This window comes from Gopherus evgoodei, chromosome 2, assembly GCF_007399415.2.
Source record: "Gopherus evgoodei ecotype Sinaloan lineage chromosome 2, rGopEvg1_v1.p, whole genome shotgun sequence".
In the NCBI taxonomy this organism is placed as follows: Eukaryota; Metazoa; Chordata; order Testudines; family Testudinidae; genus Gopherus; species Gopherus evgoodei.
In genome coordinates, this window is record NC_044323.1 from 155,850,725 (window position 1) to 155,872,598 (window position 21,874).

General features: G+C 43.3%; 1 protein-coding gene across 2 annotated transcripts in view; it reads right to left on the reverse strand.

Moving 5' to 3' along the window:
- Positions 1–8,032: 8,032 nt before the first annotated feature.
- The window catches only part of PPP2R2A (protein phosphatase 2 regulatory subunit Balpha), a 77,031-nt gene continuing 63,189 nt past the window's right edge, over positions 8,033–21,874 (reverse strand). For both annotated transcript variants that reach the window (XM_030552026.1, XM_030552027.1), the window contains 7 exons: positions 20,724–20,889; positions 19,288–19,400; positions 18,708–18,885; positions 17,445–17,609; positions 15,850–16,019; positions 15,200–15,291; positions 8,033–9,007 (listed from right to left, as the gene is read on the reverse strand). In XM_030552026.1, the coding sequence (XP_030407886.1) occupies positions 8,728–9,007; positions 15,200–15,291; positions 15,850–16,019; positions 17,445–17,609; positions 18,708–18,885; positions 19,288–19,400; positions 20,724–20,889 (1,164 nt within the window). In that variant the 3' untranslated portion in view covers positions 8,033–8,727. The remainder of the gene's footprint in view (positions 9,008–15,199; positions 15,292–15,849; positions 16,020–17,444; positions 17,610–18,707; positions 18,886–19,287; positions 19,401–20,723; positions 20,890–21,874) is intronic.

Consider the following 21,874-nt stretch of genomic DNA (forward strand, 5'->3'; position numbering starts at 1 on the left):
TGAGGCACCGCCCACTCTGACGCAAGAGGTTGCCGGCGGATCGCTCAGCCTCACCACGCAGACACTGCCCCAGCCACGCATGTGCCCGCGGCACGTCGTCTCCAGTAGCTGCTGCGCATGTCTTTCCCGGAGGCACGGCCTGGCCATGACTACGCTTGCGCCACCACCAAGCGCCCTCTCTTTACACTGCGCATGTGCCACTCCGACTACTCCCCCACACCCCGTCACTTCTCAAACCGCATGCGCTTTCTGGGCCCGGCTGTTATTTGCGCTAGTGCGCATGGGTTAGGTTGGCTTCTAGCTGGAGCCGCCCCGTATAAGGCAAGACTCGCATAGGGCTGGGATAGGGCCCAGCTGCCTGGTCACGTGTTCTGTGGCACAGGCGAGGCCCAGGACTCAAAGCTCCCCTCCCATAATTCACAGAGCAGAGCCCCTTCCAGAACCGGGAAAAGAACCCAGGAGTCCGGGTTCTTAGCCCCTCCCCCAGACTGCAAACAGACCCCAGGGTCCTCGCTCCCCAGGAGCGGCGCCAAGGTTTTTGGCGCCTTAGGCGGGGGTCCTTCCAAACTCCCACTCGGTGGCAATTCTGCGGGGGGGTGGGGTGTCCTTCTGCGCTTCCGGTCTTCGGAGCACTTCGGCGGTGGGTCCCGGAGCCAGTGAAGGACCTGCTGCAGAATTGCCACCGAAGACCCGGAGTGTGGAAGGACCCCCCCAGTGCCTAATGACCGCCCTCCCACATCTTGGAGGCCTAGACGACCACCTAGGTCACCTAAATGGAAGTGCCGGCCCTATCACTCCCCCCGCCATTGTCCAGCCAGGGCAGGTCAATTATTTTTTGTTAAAGTCCGAATTGCTTGGTCTAGTCAAGGTCCAGCCTCTAGAGAAAATAATCATCCAACAATAAGTAAATAAAAAGATTTGAGGGTTCGTTCAAAAGGGCCTGCCAGTCACCATGCTCTGCTTACTGACAGCCTCTAGTCTAGCTTAAGCCACTCTCAGAACAAGGGCTGCACCAGTTCCTCTTTCTTTAGCCCAAGTGCAAAGGGTTAAACCTGGTGAGAGCAGCCCCATTCTTAGACCTGTGTAATCTGTAATAGTGCAGCACTCTCATGGGATGTTCCTTTTCCCATCCTGTGAGCAATCTGCTGTCCTTACAAGCACATTACAGTTTGGGCCCAGTTGCTGAGCACATTTGTTGGAGGTCGGTAAGAATAGACGGCAGGAAGGACCTCTCTTTTTAAAAGGATTGTTTGTTTAGAGGTTTCATAACACATACATAAAGCTAACATGAATAGCATGGGAAAACGGAAGGCAAGAGAAATAACAAACAGGCACATATCACCACAGAAACAGAGAGGACTCTCTCTCTGTAAACAAAGCTGGACCTCTTACTAACCAGAACTCAAAAACAGTGCAAATATAACTAGGGAAATTCCCCTTCCAGTCTTTTGCCACAGATTCACTTAACTGAAATTAAGAGAAACAATAAGCCTCATGTTATGGAGGAATCTTCCACGTTATCAGAAATAGACAATAATCCTAAGTGGGCAGAGAGGATAAAACTCCAAACACATTGTGAATCGTGCCCGGAAAAATGAAATCTGTGGCATGAACACCTTTGGCATGTAGCAGAGAGATCTTTGATCTTCTCTGAATAGCTTCTATGCCAATAAAGTAACTTAAATTGATTTCTTGAAATCATTTACAAAGTTCTCCCCAATGCTTGAAGTCCTAATTGGAAAGGCTGATGTAGATTCCTGGCTTGGCACCCACTTGGCACAAATGAAAGAGCTGAGTTGATCCTGTTATGCATCTGAGGTTCCAAAGAATTTTCAGCAGTTACAAACTGTATTGCCAACCCCAAGTATTCAAAAATCATGAGTCAGGCTCACCAAAAATCATGAGATTAGCTTTAAAATAATGAAATTGTGTAAAAATAATATATTGGGTGTTTTTTATTTGTGCTCCACTTTTTGAGCCTTTAGGGTGCACAAGGATCACATTTTGAAGTGTTCTCCACCGTCATGAGGGCTAGAAACTTACTTTTTCTTTAAGAGTGAAAGTCACAATCATCACATATCCACTTGATTCCATGAGCTGGGGATTTAAGGAAAACGATTATCATCAGACTCACAACAAAAACATGAGAGTTGACAGCACTGGTACTCAAGTAAAGGATGATCTAACCCCCCTCCTACCACAATTACTGGGATTTTGCTGTTTATTATATATGGACCATGTGACAATTTGGGGGAAATCTGTACAATTTATGAATTCAGTCTGATATCATGTTGGTGTTTCATGCAATGCCTCTGGTCTGTGTAACCACCACGGCTTACAAGCTGAAACCACCCCCATAAAGGGAGTAGCTCCCAGTGCTGGTGCACTGTCTACACTGCCACTTTACAGCACTGAAACTTACAGCACTCAGGGGGGTGTTTTTTCACAGCCCTGAGCAAGAAAGTGGCAGTGCTGTAAAGTGGCAGTGTAGACAAGGCCTAACTAACTCCTAGGGAAACCAGTTCCCTCTACCTGCTCTCTGCAGGTTGCAGACATTGGGAGAATGGAAAATTCCCAAACAAGACAGAGACAGGACTCTTGGGGGAGGACTCAGAGACCAGACACACAGGAAGATGGGGCAGGCAAGAGAAAGGGGATGGATTGTCCAAGGAAAAAATATTTTGTGTTTCAGCACAGAAGCCATGTACTGCAACGTAAGAATACTGGATAAACCAGGTGACCCTGTCCACACTTAAAGAATATTCTGCAGTGGAAAGGAAACTGAGGCAGAGAAATGCACGTATTTTTTTTAATAGACCTGTATCTTTTTTCTTCTATTACAGAGCAATATTGTGTTCAAGTACTGTGCAAAGTCTGTGTGTTATGTGCTATGCCTACCATAAGGCCCCTTGAAGTGGTAAACTAGAAGGCTCACACTGTTAGTGGGATTTTGGGGAAGCAGGGTGTATTTAGACTTCGAGGGAGTCCCCCAGGTCAGCACTGATTCCAGGGACTGGGCAGTGTCCATGTGGTTTAAGCTCTTGGGAAGGGGTGCTAAACGCACTGTTTGCTTATTGAGCTTAGAGATCCTAAGAATGGGGAAGTGCCTGCATTCCATTCAGACTCTAGAGGCTTTACACACTGAGGGATTCAGCAGCTGGGTCCACTCCCTGCAGTCTGGTGAGCTGCCTACAGGACAGACCCAAATAGCTGTGAGAGGCTAAACTTGGTATAAGGAATTCAGCTGATGTTCTAGGTGCCATCACTGTGAATGTGCCAGATCTAAGAAGTCACAAGCCCAAAAGTGGAGAAGAGGGAATGCAACAGACTCTGTAGGGAAGGTGTTCTCAACTTTTGTACTGGTGACCCCTCTCACACAGTGAGCCTCTTATTCATTAAAAACACTTTTTAATATATTTAATACCATTATAAATGCTGGAGGCAATGCAGTGTTTATGGTGGAGGGTGACCGCTTGCAACCACCCTCATGTAATAACCTTGCAACCCCATGAGGGGTCCCAACCCCCAGTTAGAGACCCCCTGCTGTAGGGCCACATGCAACAGCTTATTTGTAATTTGCAGAGGGGCCTAACCAGGATTCAGGACTATACTGTACCAGCCTCCATATAAACACATATCAGCAATGGTCCCTCCCACCATGTTCAGTCTCACTTTTCCTTGTGGTTCAGATAGTGTTGAAATGTACTAAAGATATTTTTTGAGATTTGCATGCAGCTGTAATTCATCAAATGAACTTTAATGGCAATTGACAGCTCCAAAAGCAGCAGCCATGGATACAAAGCACTAAAATTCCACAGCATGTGTTGACATTGCAAAATAGAACCCTGCGCAGAACTACTTTTAAAATCCTGCTCATGCCACGCCGCCGTACCCGCTCCCATGATTGTTTCTTGCATTTATGTTTATCCTACTCCCACCTGCAAAAACCTTGTCTCCTGCAAATTCCATGAGAGATTCTTCCATGCTACTAAGAAAGTTGGTATATATAGGTATAAACAGAATTCAGACAATTTTTACCACTAAAATAAAACAAATCTTTCTTAAAAATGTAAAAAGTACTTACTCCTGTTGTAATAGACATCAAATCTATTCCTTGCTTAAATATAAGCATTAAAACCTTTATATTAAAAAAAACTTGCTTTACCTTGCTGAAATTTGTTTGATGAACTGATGAGATTTAGCGTTCTCCTGCAAATTATCGCAGTGGTTTTTTTTGCCCACCGAATCCTGCCTGCAACAAAGTATTTTTTACTTGCTCCTGCTATTATGGCAGTGGGTCCTGTGGGACCCAGGGGATCGCAGTCCTGCTGCCAGGCTCTATTGCAAAGTACCAGTCAGGTACGGTGGGAAACCTAATACTGAATCCCTCTGCACTCTTGCTCACTCTCTCTCCTAGGAAACATGTGGATGATACTAAAATAAAATGAGTAAGCATTGCATCAGAAAAATTCTCTGCAAGCACTTCCCTCCCCATTTTAAAGGAGCAGTGAATTTTTTTGAAAGGTTGAAGGACTGTTAAAATTCAGCTGGGAGAGCAGACTGTGGATGAAAAGGCTGAACAGGGATTTATGGTGTGGAAGAAAGAGCCAACGAACAGGGAAGCAGCAGATCTCTGACCTATATTGTTTTCTGTAAGGCTGGTCTTTCTATTTCCCTTGTTCCAGGCACTCCTAAAAGTTTTCACCTGTTACTACTTTGTGTTAATAAATACAAACATGACAATTTTTCAATGCCTAGCTAAAAAGAAACTTTCTGAGAGTGAATATGGGTGACAAGTTCAAGGGGCCAGAGGGCACAAATAGAAATACCTTTAATAAGCAAGAGGCAAATCACATGGATCAGCCCGTGGACATGTCTCCTATTGCTCAATTAGACAGAAGGGCGTTTGGAGTTGGGAACCTACGTGCCTTCTATGCATTGTCATGCACCACGGACGTGACTAGTCTCAAGTAACCATATCTTGTGATGTCCAATTCCAATTTATAAGAATAAACACATTAAAACTAGGAAATGTGATTTTAAAGCCTACACCCTTAATAAAATAATCCAGAATATTAAATCATGCACCCCTAATTATCCAAAATATAGTTTTAAATCGTAAATTGGGAAAATGTTTCCCTTTTCTGATTACCAGATTACTTTCTCTGGGCGCAATATCTCACCTCTTTACTTCAACCACTGCATCTGGTCGTCTCTTCCAGTGTGGCTTGGACACAGAAGTATTCCTCTAACATATACAAAGGCTAAATTGGAAGTTGCAGTCCAAATTTACCTAGGCATTGAACAGGGGGAAGAGCCCCCCTTCTGTGGATTTGACATGGCTAGGAAATGATGGCAATAGCCAATTCTCAGCAGAAAACAGATTTAGGGCCTGTTACTGCACCACAGAAGTTAAAGAGAACACTGTCACAGGCCGTGTCTATACACACAAGTTGCACTAGTTTTACAACAGATTTAGTTAAATCGGGGGAAACAGTAGTTGGTTGAACATTGGCTTATACTGGTTTAAATACTTATCTGTAAATTTCAGTTTTTCCACAGGTGGTTGCACCGTTTAACTAAATCCATTTAAAAATCACACCTTTAGTCAAACAGGAGCAAGACTGTGTTTCAACAATGTCAGAGACTTCAGTCAGGGGCAAGACTGGTCTGATAGGATGTGGGTCAATACCCACTGAAGTTGATTGAAAGGCTTGCATTGTCTTAATGAGGAGTTGGATCAGGCCCCTAAAGAGAACCATTTGCTTCCTGTGATTCTGTTCCTGCGGAGGGACCAGAATCTTCTTGCAAACTCTCCTTCCCTCCCAGCTATCTAGGAAAAGGTCCAGATGAAGCAGTGTGGTTTGTTTCATTCGGAGGTGGGGGAGGAGAGAGAGAGATTAGTAACCTGAAAAACCTCATGAAATAAGGGGAGTAGTGGATAAAGAGCAACCTGACAGAAGAAGTACATTTATTCTTATGCATACTTTTTATTAAAAGAAAATAGAATTAGCATTAGCATATAAACTGATCAGCAGGATTTACAGTGTACGTCAATGGACAGTATGATTAAAGAATTATAATATATAGTTGGAAAATATCTGGCAACCTCAATCAGTAGCTGGTTTTGGGGGAGAGGGATTTGTTAGTCATATGGAGTGGCATGGCAAAGTTCAGGCTCTCCTAAAGCCACTTTATCCTTTTAAAACCACGGGCACTCCTGACAAGCACAACAGAGGTCCCAGAGGCAGTTTTACTTTAATTCAGTATTGCTAGAAAGTTGTGCTTTGGGCTGTTTGTGAAATCTACCTGTTCACAGTCTGCATCTTCGTTCCATCCCGGATTCCATTTCATGTCTTTGATAAGCGGCATGTTCAGCTATTCAATATGCCATCCAGAAACACACACAAGTTAAACATGCGAGTAAAACAGCACTCCTTACAGATGCCACAACCCCCTACAGAACACTCAGATTGTCCCAAAACAACAGATGTGATTAGACATACAACCATCTTTGCTTTATCAGCCCTGGCACAAAAAAAATCTAATTGCCTATCCACTCCCATGACCAGGGTAATGAACAAACCTCAGCCTTGATCTTGGGAACATTTGTGTATGCAATTAACTTTACTCACACAAGTAGTTCCAAATACTTCAAGGAGACTAATAATTTGAGCAAAATTAAGCTAGTGCACAATAATATGTGAGACTGGGGCTTAATATTTGACTTGCCCATCAGTTATGATCCCTAGGAGTGTTAAATTTTGGTAAGGCCAACAAATGAAAATGGATAAAGGTATAGCTCATACTCTCACAAAATTCCTCACAGGTCAATGTTACAAAAGAGTTATATATTGTATCCACGCAAAACAAAACGTAATGAATATTTAGAGCGTTTAACATTTTCAAAACACTATACGAGTTTGAATGAAACTAAGGCATAGTGTTGCATCAGTGATCCTGTTAACGATGTGCAATCCTGCCAACATTTTACAGCAGAAACAATGTTTACGTTGATTGGGTTACTGAAGCATTATAGAAATTTTTACTTACAACTAAATCACAAAAATAATTTAAAAAGTAGTTGATTTAGAAGTATAGTTCCTCCCAATCAATGGTAGGCTTTACTATGGACTAAAACGCCATTGCCTGTTTGTTGAATGGTAAGTACAACTTATTAGATCTTATAGTGCACCAGAAGAGCACAATTAGCAAAAACATTTTGGAGGTAAAAACCCACAAGCTTTTAAAAATGTTAGTATCCAATTCTTCATCTTTGGATAAGCCTTATTTACTTAAAAAGAGTTTAAATCAACTTACAGACAACTATTAAGATTTATTTCATGCAGTTTCTGTACTTCAAGCATTTTCTGATCACTGTACCTTTTAAAGTTGATCTTTAATTGCTTTAAAAAGCCAGAAGAAAGGAGCAGCACTCATATGGTAATCTACATTTCCATTTAGACACTGATAGCAATAAAATACAGAAAATATATATGTACTCAGAATGCAGTGTAAATTCTCATCTATAATCACTTGATATTAGTTTTCTACTACATCATACTGTTGAACAAGAATTTTAACAACAATTAAAAAACACTGGCTTTGTATTCTAAACAAAGCATTACATAAAATTAGGATAAGATTAAAAAGTTAGTCCCCAATAAATGGATTTGAATTCTACAAATTCAGACACTCAGACATAAAGGATCGTTTAACAGATAAAGGGGTTTTAAGGAGATGGAACAGGTCAATTACTGTTCATGACTATGGCAAAGTCTTGTAGCATTTCAAGGTTTTTGAAATGGAAATGGTCAATAAATACCAGAGAGTCAGAATGATCATTTTCATACATGAATGACAGCTAGACAGTTCCGAAAACCCTCCCTCTCTCCCCTGCCTGCTGAAAAATAATAATTAATACTCATTAAAATCATTACAAAAAGACATTATTTTCATGCATCTAAGGTAAAACACAGAATATTTGTATAAAGTAAAGAGGTAGATTAAAAAAAGGAGGAGAAAACCCAGATTCTTCATTCTTTGTCACTTTTATTCAGTAGTTTTTTTTTCTTCCTTATTTTCTCTTTTTTGGTGCCAAACATGGCAAGGAGTGATTACAGTCAACTGCTTATTAAAACATTTGTTCGCAACATAGACCCCTTTACCACTGACCCCAAACTGAGCCATTTCATGTGCTTTATTTCATTTTTTTCTACACGCCACCACCAGGGATGGGTGGAGGGAATGAAGGGGGAGTCCAGGAGGAGGAATGCTACAAGCCACAGCAAGAATGAGCTGCATTTAATAAAAAAGGGCCACAAATGATACAGTAATGAGGTTACACAATTAAATCCCATAGCATGACTGAAGGCTTTCCCTGTGTTCGACGTCATCACAATGGAAGGCATAAAAAGTGGAGTAAACCAATGTTGATACAGTCCAACCTAGTCCATTAGGCAAGATGGTGCAAGTAGTCATTAAATTAAAAAGTGCCCTACCCTCACCTAAATGGCTAGCAAACATGGAGAACACCACTGTGATGGATCAACAGAGCTTTCTCCATGTAGCTAAAAAAAAGTGTGTCATATGGCACATTTTTAAACACTGGAAAGGGGTGCCACAATGGACCTCTCTCTTTTATTCTCTTTCATTTACAGGTACAAATGCTAGATTCAACTATCTCAACTATGCAGGAAGTGGACTCTTCTGTTAGGAATGCCAATCCTAATTCACTTTGTCTTGAAATATATACAAGTTGTTTGTAGTAGCTACAGCAATGATATTTTCCTTGGGATGCCAGGCTGTATGTAGTATCTTCTTGTTGAAGTCTAGGCTGTCAACGCTAATTTCATCCTTCTTTCGCTTGCCACTCGCACAGACTTTGCGGGGCTTCAAAACAGTGCGAGGTTTATTATTTTCCCGTGATGCTTCTAAGGTGATGTCTCGCTTTGTGTTTCTGTCAAACATTCTGAAGAAATTGTTGTAAGATCCCGTCATGACAACACTGGAAATAAGAAAACTAAAGGTTAATCCAAGAATGACATTTTATTTGTATGACGGTAGTGCCTGGAGGCCTCAACTGAGAACAGGGCTCCACAGTGCTAGGCGCTGTACGTATAAATAGAAAGAGTCCCTGGCCCAAAGAGCTTACAATTCAAACAGAGAAGACAAAGGGTAGCGAAAATAAAGTATGTGTTCACATTTTACAGCTAGGGAGCTGAGGTGCACAGGAAGATTAAGTGATTAACCCAAGGTCTCATGTGAACCACTCATCACCCAATTCCCAGTCCAATGTCTTAACCACAAGATCCTCCTTCCACCCTACAAGAACCCAGAAATCCTGCTTTTCCATTCCCCTTCACCTCTTCAGAAAATATCTTTTGAGTTGCACAGTGGTGGGGAAACAAGGTCACCTATTTTGGGCCTGCTGCTGTAAGAAACTGTATCACCCATGCTGTGTGCTCTTGAAGTCTGTGGGAGAGGAGGGCACTCGGAACCATACAGAACTAGGGCCTGTAGCCACCAATAGAATTTTTTCACCCCAAACAGCTATGTTAAAAGTCACTAGAGGTACAACTCAGATTTTTATCCAGAACCACTCACTCATCCAACTACCTTTGCGAAGACCTTGTTACTGGGAACTCTCGCTACGTAAATTCTTTGTCATATGAATTCACATTGTGCCAAAATTAACCCCAACAAACAGTCCCTGTGCAAAGCAATACTTCAGAAAAACATCGAAGTTACTAACTTCAAGAAATATCAATTACAGTCATACCCCAACTCAAAACAGCAGTATTTTCTGAATCACAGAGGACCAATTTTGATTCTTTGGGAGCTAAACACTGTTTTTAAATTATTATGGGCCCAATCCTACAAGGGGTTGAGCATCCACAACTCCAACGGACTTTGGGCAATTAGTTTGCTCAGCATGCTTCAGCAGATGCTCAATATTTCACAGGATTAGGCCCTATAACAGGGGTCGGCAACCTTTCAGAAACGGTGTGCCGAGTCTTCATTTATCCACTCTAATTTAAGGTTTTGCGTGCCGGTAATACATTTTAATGTTTTTTAGAAGGTCTCTCTCTATAAGTCTATATATTATATAACAAAACTAGTATTGTATTGTAAAATAAACAAGGTTTTCAAAATGTTTAAGAAGCTTAATTTAAAATGAAATTAAAATGTTGATCTTATGCTGCCGGCCCGCTCAGCCTGCTGCTGGCCTGGGGTTCTGTTCACCTAGGCCGGCAGCGGGCTGAGCAAGGCCTGCGGCCGTGACCCCAGCTGGCGAGGGTCCGTCAACCAGAACCCCAGAACAGCAGCGGGCCGTGTGGGGGCGACAGCCAGAACTCAGAGGGCTGGGCACAGAGGGCTGGAGTCAGGGCTGGGTATGTGGAGGGGTATACGTGTCAGGGCAAAGGCAGGGGCTGGATATGGGTGGGGGTGCCAGAGTCAGGGCTAGGATTGTAGGGGGGGGTGAAGGAGTCAAGCAGAAGGCTGGGTGTGTATGAGGGAGGTACAGGGCTCAGGGCAGGGGCCTGGGGGGTGTGCGGGACTCAGGGCAGAGCGCATGGTGTGTGTGTGTGTGTGGGGTGAGGGTTCAGGGGAGAGGACTAGGTGACTGTCCCCCTAAGAACTCCCAACCCCGCTGCTCCTTGTCCCCTGACTACCCCTCCTGGGACCTCTGCCCCTAACTGCCCCCCAGAACCCCACCCCCTATCTAAGCCTCCCTGTTTCTTGTCCCCTGACTGGACCCTACCCCCTACATGTCCCGACTGCCCTGACCCTTATCCACACCGCTGTTCCCAGCCAGACCCCCGGGACTCCCATGCCTATCCAACCACTCATGCCCCCTGACAGGAACTCCTGACCCATCCAAACCCCACCCCCCACTCCCTGCCTGCCCCAACCCCTTTCCACAGCCCTGCCTCCTGACAGGACCCCCAGAACTCCCAACTCATACAACCCCCCCCCAGCTCCTTGTCCCTTGACCATCTCCTCCACAGACCCCCCCCGTACCCTAACTGCCCCCCCACACCCAGGACCCTCCTTGCTCCCGGTCCCCTGACTGCCCTGACCTCTATCCACCCCCTGCCCCCTCACAAACCCCGGGACTCCCATGCCCCATCCAACCCCCCCCCGCTCCCTGACTGCCCCCCTCCAGAGACCCCCGCCCCTAGCCACCTCACCCCCCCCCGGGATCCCACCCTCCCATCTAACCGACCTTGCTCCCTGTCCCCTAACTGCCCCTACCCCTTATCCAACCCCCCAAGCCCTGGACCCCTTACCATGAGGCTCCATGCAGAGCCAGATATGCTGCCCCATGGGAGCACACAGCCCCGTCCCTCAGAGTGCTGCGCGTGGCGGCGGCAGGGCTCCGGTTGAGCAGGGAGCATGTCTGCCTCCCCGCGGAGCCAAATGCTGCCCTACGGGAGCGCGTAGCTCCAACCCCCAGAGCGCTGCATGCGGCAGCAGGGCTCCAGGGGAGGGGAGAAGGCGAGGGAGGGGCCAGCAACTTGCTGCGCTCAGCCCAGCGCTTCAGCCCGGGAGCGTGGACCCCATAGCTTGCCGCGCCGAGAGAGTGGGGCCATTCGCCCACCCCGTGCGCATGGCTATACTTCTGCTCCCTGCCCCCACGGGGGGAGCAGAGGGCAGAGGAGAGCGGGTCGGGCTGGGCAGGATTTTTAATGGCATGCTGGAGTCCTGGCAGGCTCCAGCGTGCCATTAAAAATTGGCTCGCGTGCCATAGGTTGCTGACCTCTGCCCTACAGATTATATCTGTGTGAGCCAAGGATCTTTTGATGCCAACAGGGGTTCACAAGAGTATAGGGATCACATGACCAATTTACTGAACACGTAAGATTTTTACTGAAAGCCTGTATCACAATGATCATCCCTGTCAGTGTGAGATGCATGTACAGATAATATGTGAGGAATTATGTATATGTACTAAAATTTATGTTCTCTAGGTCTTGAGACAAAACTTATCAGACACTTATCTCCCTGGGTGACAGACAATAGGAGTCTATTAGCATAATAAGTCAAATGCTAGTAAAGAGCTGAAGGGAACTACAGAAGGAAAGTAACAGGAAGACATAAAAAGTAGGGGGCAGCAGGGGAGGAGGCAGGCACTCAGGTGAACCTTGAAAGTCTCTTCTGCTATATCCGGCAGTGCAGAGACACACCCTGGCATCCATCCGTGAAGAAAAATTGCCAGTGGACTTAATTTTATGAAAGTGGGGCTCTGCCAAATCAGTTGAGAACCCTAGGGAGAGGACTTGCGGAAGCTATCTTCGAAGGTTGGAAGAGACCTCAGGAGGTCATCTAGTTCAACCCCCTGCTCAAAGCAGGACCAACACCAACTAAATCACCCCAGCCAGGGCTTTGGCAAGCTGGGCCTTAAAAACCTCTAAAGGAGATTCCATCACCTCCCAAGGTAACCCATTCCAGTGCTTCACCACCCTCCTAGTGAAACTGCGTTTCCTAATATCCAACCTAGACTTCCCCCACTGCAACTTGAGACCATTGCTCCTTGTTCTGTCATCTGCCACCACTGAGAACAGCCGAGCTCCATCCTCTTTGGAACCCCCCTTGAGGTAATTGAAGGCTGCTGTCAAATCCCCCTTCACTTTTCCCTTCTGCAGACTAAATAAGCCCAGTTCCTAATAAGTCATGTGCCCAAGCCCCCTAATTTAATTTTCATTGCCCGCTGCTGGACTCCAATTTGTCCACATCCTTTTAGTGGAGGGTCCAAAACTGGATGCAATACTCCAGATGTGGCCTCACCAGTTCCGAACAGACGGGAATAATCACTTCCCTCAATCCCCTAGCAACGCTCCTACTAATGCAGCCCAATACGCCATTAGCCTTCTTGTCAACAAGGGCACACTATTGACTCATATCCAGCTTCTCGTCCACTGTAATCCCCAGGTCCTTTTTTGCAGAACTGTCCCTTAGCCAGTCAGTTCCCTGCCTGTAGCAGTGCGTGGGATTCTTCCACCCAAAGTGCAAGACTCTGCACTGGTTCTTGTTGAACCTCATCAGATTTCTTTTAGCCCAATCCTCCATTTATCTAGGTCACTCTGGACCCTATCCCTACCCAGCAGCGTATCTACCTCTCCCCACAGCTTTGTGTCATCTGAAAACTTGCTGAGGGTGCAATCCATCCCATTATCCTGATCATTAATGAAGATGTTGAACAAAACCGCCCCTGGACCAACCCCTGGGGCACTCCGCTTGATACCAGCTGCCGACTAGACATTGAGCCATTGATCACTACCCACTGAGCCCAATGATCTAGTCAGCTTTCTATCCACCTTATAGTCCATTCATCCAATCCATACTACTTTAACTTGCTGGCAAGAATACTGTGGGAGACCATATCCAAAGCTTTGCTAGATCAAGATATATCACGTCCACTGCTTCCCCCATATCCACAGAGCCAGATATTTCATCACAGAAGGCAATCAGGTTGGTGAGGCATGACTTGTCCTTGGTGAATCCATGTTGACTGTTCCTGATCACCTTCCTCTCCTCCAAGTGCTTCAAAATGGATTCCTTGAGGACCTGTTCCATGATTTTTCCAGGGACTGAGGTTAGGCTGAGCAGTCTGTATTCCCTGGATTCTCCTCCTTCCCTTTTTCAAAGATGGGCACTATATTTGCCTTTTCCCAATCATCTGGCAACTCCCCTGATCACCACGAGTTTTCCAAGATACTGGCCAATGGCTCCGCAATCACATCCACCAACTCCCCCAGCACCCTCAGATGCAGTGCATCCGGCCAATGGACTTGTGTATGTCCAGCTTTTCTAAATAGTCCTTAACCTGTTCTTTCACCACTGACTGTCTCTTGTAGGAGACAAAAGAATGTCTTGAGTTAAATTTAGGTTCTAGAAAACATGTTATGATTTTGTTTTGTATGCAACTATTTGTTTCCAATATTCTTCCTGTTACTTGCATCTCTGTTCTTTGATACTAAACTTATTCTTGTTTTCACTATAAATATAAGTGCTGTATGTTAAGATGAGTGGGGATCCTGAGTTGATTCCTTGCAAGCTGGGGTGTGCTATTCTTTTGGGAGTGGCAAATCAGAGTTCTGTGAGCGTTCAGTGCAACAGGGTCTGAACACTCCAGAGGGATGCTCGGAAGAGTCCAGAGTTGGTGTGTGCCTACTGCTAACCTGCTGAGAGAGAGCAAAGCCTGTGGAGAATTGTGTTGCCAGAGGCTAGTAGATTCAGGGAGCTGAACCACAGCAGGCACCGAAAACATCCTCACACAAAGGGCAGGTGGTAGTGAGGTAGGTACCTCACAACCCTGGGAAACGTCACAACCTGTTACAAGATTCTGTGATTAAGACAAGCATTTGAATTTCTCCATGTAAGCAGTCAGTATTGCCCTTCTGGCTGGCAGCAGAGTATACCCTGGAAAGAAATTACTAACAGCCAGAAGGAGTAGAATTTTGAATTTGACTCATAGTACATGGCTAGAATTGCATGAGCACCACGACCAAAAGATACCCAATTTTTGATACAGCATCTTACAGTTGGCTAGTTTAAGACCATCAAATTAAAATATATCAGATTTTCAGTTAGGCAAATATGCTTAGAGATTATCCAAGTATTTCAATAAACAGCTGTTTTGTTTCAAGAGAATGTTCCCCTCATGATGAAACAGATGGGGATCCAAAGAGCTACTTTAGATTTGGCAAATGAGTGGCTCAGTGTATTTTTTTTTAATCATCATTCAACTTACGCTAACAGTAATATTACTGGGGAGACAGCCATCCAAGGCAAGCTTGAAAAGTCATTTAAAAAAAAATGAAATTCTTAGAGGGTTGTCCACATATTTTCAAGACAGGATTATTAATGAGAACAACAGCTCCCAAAGCATATTAGGCAACTTACAGTCATAAGAAATATATACCCTCCAGGGTGAAGAGTATCAAAGACCTCAATCTAGCAATAAAATCTGCATGGGTGGATTCTCACTCCCTGCACATCAAATTGCAAGACTCCCACAGTAAGGGCTAATATATATTACATTAGCTCATAACACTGTAAAATACAGCCAAAGCCAAGAACAAAAGGATTCACACATTTGAGGCTAATTTCTCACGTCAGAAGGAACCCATAGTGCTGCTTCCCATTCCCAAAACTAAGGCTTAAATATGTGAAGAAAAATGGTTACACTTGCCTGTCCGATCCATTCCAACAGCACTCAAATTTGTCAAAAATGCAATCATTCTCATACAGAGAACAAAGTTTACTTCTGAGGTATTCATGCACCTAGGGGGAAAAAGTTTCTTTAATATTTGAAAAAGCATGAAAGTGTCCAAGCAAACTACACAGAGACCAACTTGACTCTTAAGGAAAACGGAACGAGACCCCCTTTGGATACTCTCAGTCCACCCTATAAGTTGTCGAGGACTGTCACAATTGACCCCATGGCACTGGACTGTCCCTAAACTGAGCAAGTGTCCTGCACAATACTGCCTCCTGGTGCCCAGGCAGAAAGGTGTGAACTCTGGTCTCCTCTCTGATGTTGCAAAACACCATCACTATGCTAACTTGTGGCCCAGAATGCAAGTTATGTTTATTGCACCCTTCCTGAGTCCCATCCCACAAGAAAAAGCATGTCATACATGTTAAAATGTAGATCTTAATCCTACAATCAGACCATAGAGAGCAGACCCCTGTGTGTCTTTGTGTCTCACTGTCTTTGCTGAAGCTCTGCATAGGAACAGGGTCTGTATACACAGATCCAATTATGGGATCATAGCCATAGTCAGGACATGACATATTTCCAAAGTTTATAATATCAGTGTATGAAATTTCACTGAATACCTGGTATGTTTCCACGGGTCTGTTTTCCATATTTAAATCCCAGATCTTCACTGACAGATAATCTCTAGTCATCATATATCGACCACTATGGCTGAATTTTACATCGGATATGGAAGAGATGATTTCAGAGAAAAATGATCTGTTGCTGGGGTCTTCTGGTTCTTCAAACACTATAAGTAAAAGACAGGCATGCCGATCAGCAAGGCACATCTATTCAAAACTAAGTCAATTCCGTACAAACTCTCATGCTTCAAAACAATCATTTCAATATGAACCTTGGCAAAAATCTCAAATGGTTCTGGGACAGCATTTTATACATGCACCGATTGAGGAGCATCTCCCATACCCTAATACAGAATACTCATCATACTACACAGACTGATAAGAAACACTGCAAGTGCTGTTAGTTATCTAGTGTTTGATGGCCAGATGAAGGACGAAGAAAACTTATCGCCACAAGAAATATTGGCACAAGCACATTAAAAGTTGCATACTGATGTATACAGCAAATGCCACTTATATCCATGGCCTAAGGCTGTAACATCAAAAACGCTAGAAGAATTAAAAACAGTCAGATATAAGACCTTTGGACCACTGAGTCCATCTCCTCAGAAGTCCAGGATACAAGTCCCTGCTAAAACAGGATACACCCAAATAAGCTTATTATACATTTACAATGTATTAGCTGAGCTAGAATAGATAGCCTTGCTGCCATTATACATAATATTTCAGAAAGACAAAGCTCTGTAATGTGACCTCCACACGGTGAAGTAAATGTTGGAATTAGCTTCTAAAGAAATAATGAATCAAGTGTATGTAAGATAGAATAAAGGCAAATCACTATACATATTGCTTTCTATAGATTGGTCACAATAAAAAAAAACAAATCCAAGACAGAGTGAGGAATCTAACTTTTGGAGGGTGTACTTATTTGCAAGTCTTGAGCACTAGCTACGGACCTGAGTTTGAACTGAACCAGTAATTTAAAAGTTCAAGGCTGCATTAAGCTGTTTCCAATCCTCTCAATTAACCAGCCCTCTGGCATTAATTTTTTAAGTTGCAGTAACATTAAGTTACTGTTTTCACTCAAGCAAGGAGATAAACCCAACATCCTACTAAGATTTTTTTGTTGTTTTTTTTTCCTCTTTTCCCTCATACTAAGGAAATTCACTATACATGCTCAGTGAGGTGTGTTAGAAATTTATTGACAAAAGCCCCAGTTTACAGTACTTGATGCTTAGACACTACACATAGCACTGACTACACTAGAAAATTGAATTGGCTTAACTACATCACTCCTGGGTCTGAAATATCCATACCCCAAGCAGCGTAGTTAAGCCAATTTGACCTAGCACTGTCTACATGGGGTTAACAGAAGAATTCTTCTGTTGACCCAGCTACCGCCTCTCAGGGAGGTGAATTACCTTTGCTGATGAGAAAACCTCTCCCCTCAGCATAGGTAGCATCTACACTGGCTCAGCTGTAGCATTTCAAGTGCGGATAACTCACAGCTTTCTCTAGCACTGAAATGCTGAATGCTTTAAAAAACGGGGTAAACCAATAATGGAGGATATCAATAATGAAGTAAAACTCACATTTTGAATGTCTGTCACAGAGTGCCGATGCTCTCATGTCACACAGACGAATTGTTCCTTTACTACTGCTGTATACAAATGTATTACAGCTGTTAGGATGGAACTCTGCAGCCGTTATCACCTCTGTCAGCTCTTCCATGTTGGCAGGCTTAATATCTACAATATCTAGAGAGTGTTTTATTAAGGAATTCTCTCTACAAATTTTCAGAACACGCTTGTACAGCTTTACACATTTATTCCATAAAGCTTCTCCAATCACCAATAAATGGGTATCTAAAACAGACAAAACATAAAACAATCAAAAGAGGAAGGTAGCAGTGTGGCAGCAGGGAACTGGGAGACAGGACTTTGTCACAGGCTACCTCTGGGGGTTATCTATCTACTTGAAAAATGGAAACGTAGTCTTCTTTTAATTGTCTATAAAACCAGTCCTGAAACATGCCATCATTTTAAATTTTTTCTATAATCTAGTAAGCTACAATCACCAATATATTTTATAAGCTTAAAATAATTAAAATCCAACATTCTAAAAAAATGATTTTGCACTACATCAGTTGTTTGGTTTCGCTCTCTAGAACATCAGCTGGCCTGCATCTAATTTCACCAAATGCTGCAACATAACCACGGCTGATTGTCATGGAAGTCATGGATTTTGTGATTTCCTGTTGGGTTTTTTTCCTCAGAAAGGCTGAGACTCCTTATTTGCCCACTGCTCCAGCTCCTGCTCCCCACACAGCAGTGGCTGAATATGCTCCTGTGATTCTAGAGACCTAGAACCTTTACACAAGTATGCAGGAGTGGAGTGGTGGGGCGGCGGGGGGTGGGGAGGAAGGGAGGGAGGGGGCTGGGAAGTTCTGCAGCAGACCAATAATTTGAGGGACTGATGACGGTACCTCTCTCGCAGACTCGACCCATAATGTAGCTCGAGATCTGTTTCAAAAGACAAATACTTTCAAATTGTTCTCTTTCCAGCCCTGCTCCTCGTGTGTTCGTGGAGCTTTACCTTCTCCTCCCTTCTAATAACCAATGCCATGATTTTGCCCTAATTTTTTTTGCCAGGAAAACAACGAACATTAATCATAACTCCGCTTTGCCTTATGTTGCCTAAAAAGGATCCTCGGGTATTGCCAGTAGCAATATTCTCTGCAACTGCAACTGAAAAATAACTAAGAAATGGAAGATGTCTTATACAACACTTCAAAGGAAAAGAGAAATCTAACAACTTTGGTTATCGCAAAAAGTCTTTCTCCGATAAAAAGATACTAAAACTTCTGTCTGTAATTTCTAGGTGCCACAGATTAATCCGCAAGTCATCTGCAGATAGGTATGTTTCATAATCACTATTGATGGAGATAGAGTTGATGTGATATGTGTGAGCATTTGCAAATATTCTTCGTGGACTAGCTTCAACCATAAGATCCATGGGTCTGAATACTGGCACCTGCAAAATACAAGAACACACAAAATAAGCTGTGCATGTAATATAGATAAATGTGTACCGACAGCCACCCATCCAATGCACCTCCACCAACCTGACCCTCAAGCCATTTCAGAAATCAATGTCCTATACACAGCAGGCAAGGAACTGCTGGTGTACAGTATGTGGGACACCATAGGAAACTTATGGTTAATATCACTATAAAAAGGATGGTCTCGCAGAGAATGACTGGCACATAGAGTTCTGACTTTTATTGCCAGCTGAGCCAGACTTATATATGGGACCTTGAGAAAGTCACTCAACTGCCTCAGCCTTAGATCCCGATCTAATAAATGAGGCTAAATACTTACTTACTCTCAGATGGGGACTCTGAGGACTCTCACACTAGATAGAGGAGATACTCACCCGCAGTGTTGTAACTGTAGAAGGGTCCCTATACCGCCCATCTTCTTCCTTCAAGTTATAGCCCTCTGGTCTTTTGTCCCTTTCACTAATTTTCCATAATTTTATTGTTTTATCTGCAACAAATTAATGAGTTGTCCAAGTTCAAATGAAAGTTCAAGCATGAGGCCGCTTTCTTTTCACAACTGGTATTTTTGGATCACTTCAGTATTCATTTTTCAAGTGAGCCTGTCAGGATTATCTATCTACATATATAAACAACACAAAAACTCTAAAAGCTAATGTTTGGAGATGCATACTTTGTTGGATGTGACTGTTGCCTCAACTTACAATTAGGTTGAAATGAACTGGGAAAGTTAAAATGCACTTGCAACCTGGGTCTACACAAAGTTTTTTGTACCAGTATTTTGGTTAAGGGGTTGATTTTTTTTTTTAAAGCAAAACCATTAAACCACTACAAGCCCCCATGTAGATGCAGTTCTGTCACTATAAAGGTGCCTTATGCCAATATAGTTTATTGCCCTTCCCGTACAGGAAGAGCAAAATTGGTAGAGAGCATCTTTATGCCAGTCTGTCTACACTAGGGGGGATTGTACTGCTTTAAGTAAACCAGTATAGTTACAACAGTACAACCTGTGTATAGACAAGCCCTTAGACCGGGGTCCCCAATGCGGTGCCCGTGGGCGCCATGGCACCCGCCGGGGCGTCTAAGTGCGCTTGCGTATTGGCCAACACCTCTGCATAATGCTGCTTGCCACTGACAAAGTTCTGCGGCATTTCGGCGGATGCTCGTCCACCACCACTGTCCTCCATGGCTCGTCGTCTGGCACTCGCCAGACGAAAAAGGTTGGAGACCACTGTCTTAGACTGACATTTAGTTTAAAAGAGACAATTAGATCAGAAAAACCTTCAAATTAACAAATCCACGCTACATGTAAACTTGTTTACTATTAAACTCTTTTAGATACCCAGATACAATTAAACCAAGCACAAATTATCCATTTATTGCATTGTGTAGATTGTAGATGGCATTAAACATCTATATATTATAAAAACTCATGATTTGTGGAATAAACTGATCAAAACAGTATCCAGAAGAAATTTTCCTCCAAATGCATAGCATTTCACAAATATAGAGGTTTTCTTGACCATCCCCTGTAGCATCAAGCTATTGGCCGCTGCTCGACTCAGAACAGATTTTACTGAGTAAAGGACTGGCCTTTGAATCTTAAGTTCCTGATGCAGGTAAAGCATCAGTTGCAAAGTGGAAGAAGAAAACAAAAATTAAATTCTCAGTTTAAAAAAGCACAAACTTTGATGCTAGTCAAAGATGAGTACGCTGTAAGTAAGGGCAGAAAGAAAAATAGAATTTCAGATTCATTCTACAGAGCTGTATTCTGCTTTCAAGCTTACTGTGTACACTAAAAAAAAAAACTTACCGTTTGTAGACAATAAAAACTGAGCAGCATTTTTCTGGGGTAACCACCTAATTTTGTTGATCTTTTCTTCAATTTCTAAACTTTTCAAGTAATCAAATTCTGGTTCATGGCTTTGAAAAGTACTGTAAACATTGTATTCTCCTCTGCTGAGAGACTGGATTTTGTTCTAAAAAGAGAAAATATATTTGTTTCTGAGGATTACATGATTAAAGCTTATATGCAGTGCACATGCGTACCAAGACTGTAGGGGGGATGTTTACACAGAGTGCATATGTAGACTAATGGTTCAAACAGGAGACTGGTAGCCAGGACTATGCCTGCCTTTGCCAGTCTTGCTGTATATCCTCTGACAGGCTGCAACTTCCCTGTGCCGCGTTTTTCCAATTCTACAATATGGATGTAACAAGACTCAACCATTTCATATGGGTTTGGGTAAAGTTTCAGCACCACAGAAGTGCTAAGTACATTTTGTTACTTTTGATGCAGCACAAAGACAGCATAGTTGCACAGCCACTTCATTTTAACCAATCTCCCCTTTTCATTCACTCAACTTTCTCAGTTTTCTTTTTGGGCTGTCACTTTTCATACTTTGTTTCAATGTGATCAATGTTTAAACTTTCAGAAAAAATCCTTCAGTCCTTTAAGCTACTTGTGCACAGTTTACAACAGAGTCACTTGCCCCCTCTAAATAACTCAAAACAGCTGAACTTTGAATCTTCTAACTTTGCAAATAACCAGTCCTCAGGGCTAAGAAACCCTTAAAGTTTTTTTTAAAAAAACTTATTAAAATTGTGTTACGAGTATCTCATCCAGTCCACAGAATATGTAGTTTCCAAGGGAGTATAGTCCCAAAAGTTTCCAGAAGTCTCTCTCTGCTGCACATCAGGTTAATCTACTCTGGGGAAGACTGACCTGCTACTCAAGTGGTGAGAATCCCAAATGCAACCACAGTGCAAGCCAGATATACATACACTTCTACCCTGATATAACACAACCTAATATAACACGAATTTGGATATAACGCAATAAAGCAGTGCTCCGCCAGGACGGGGCTGTGCACTCCAGCAGATCAAAGCACGTTCGATATAACGTGGTTTCACCTATAATACAGTAAGATTTTTTTGACTCCCGAGGACAGTGTTATATCGGGG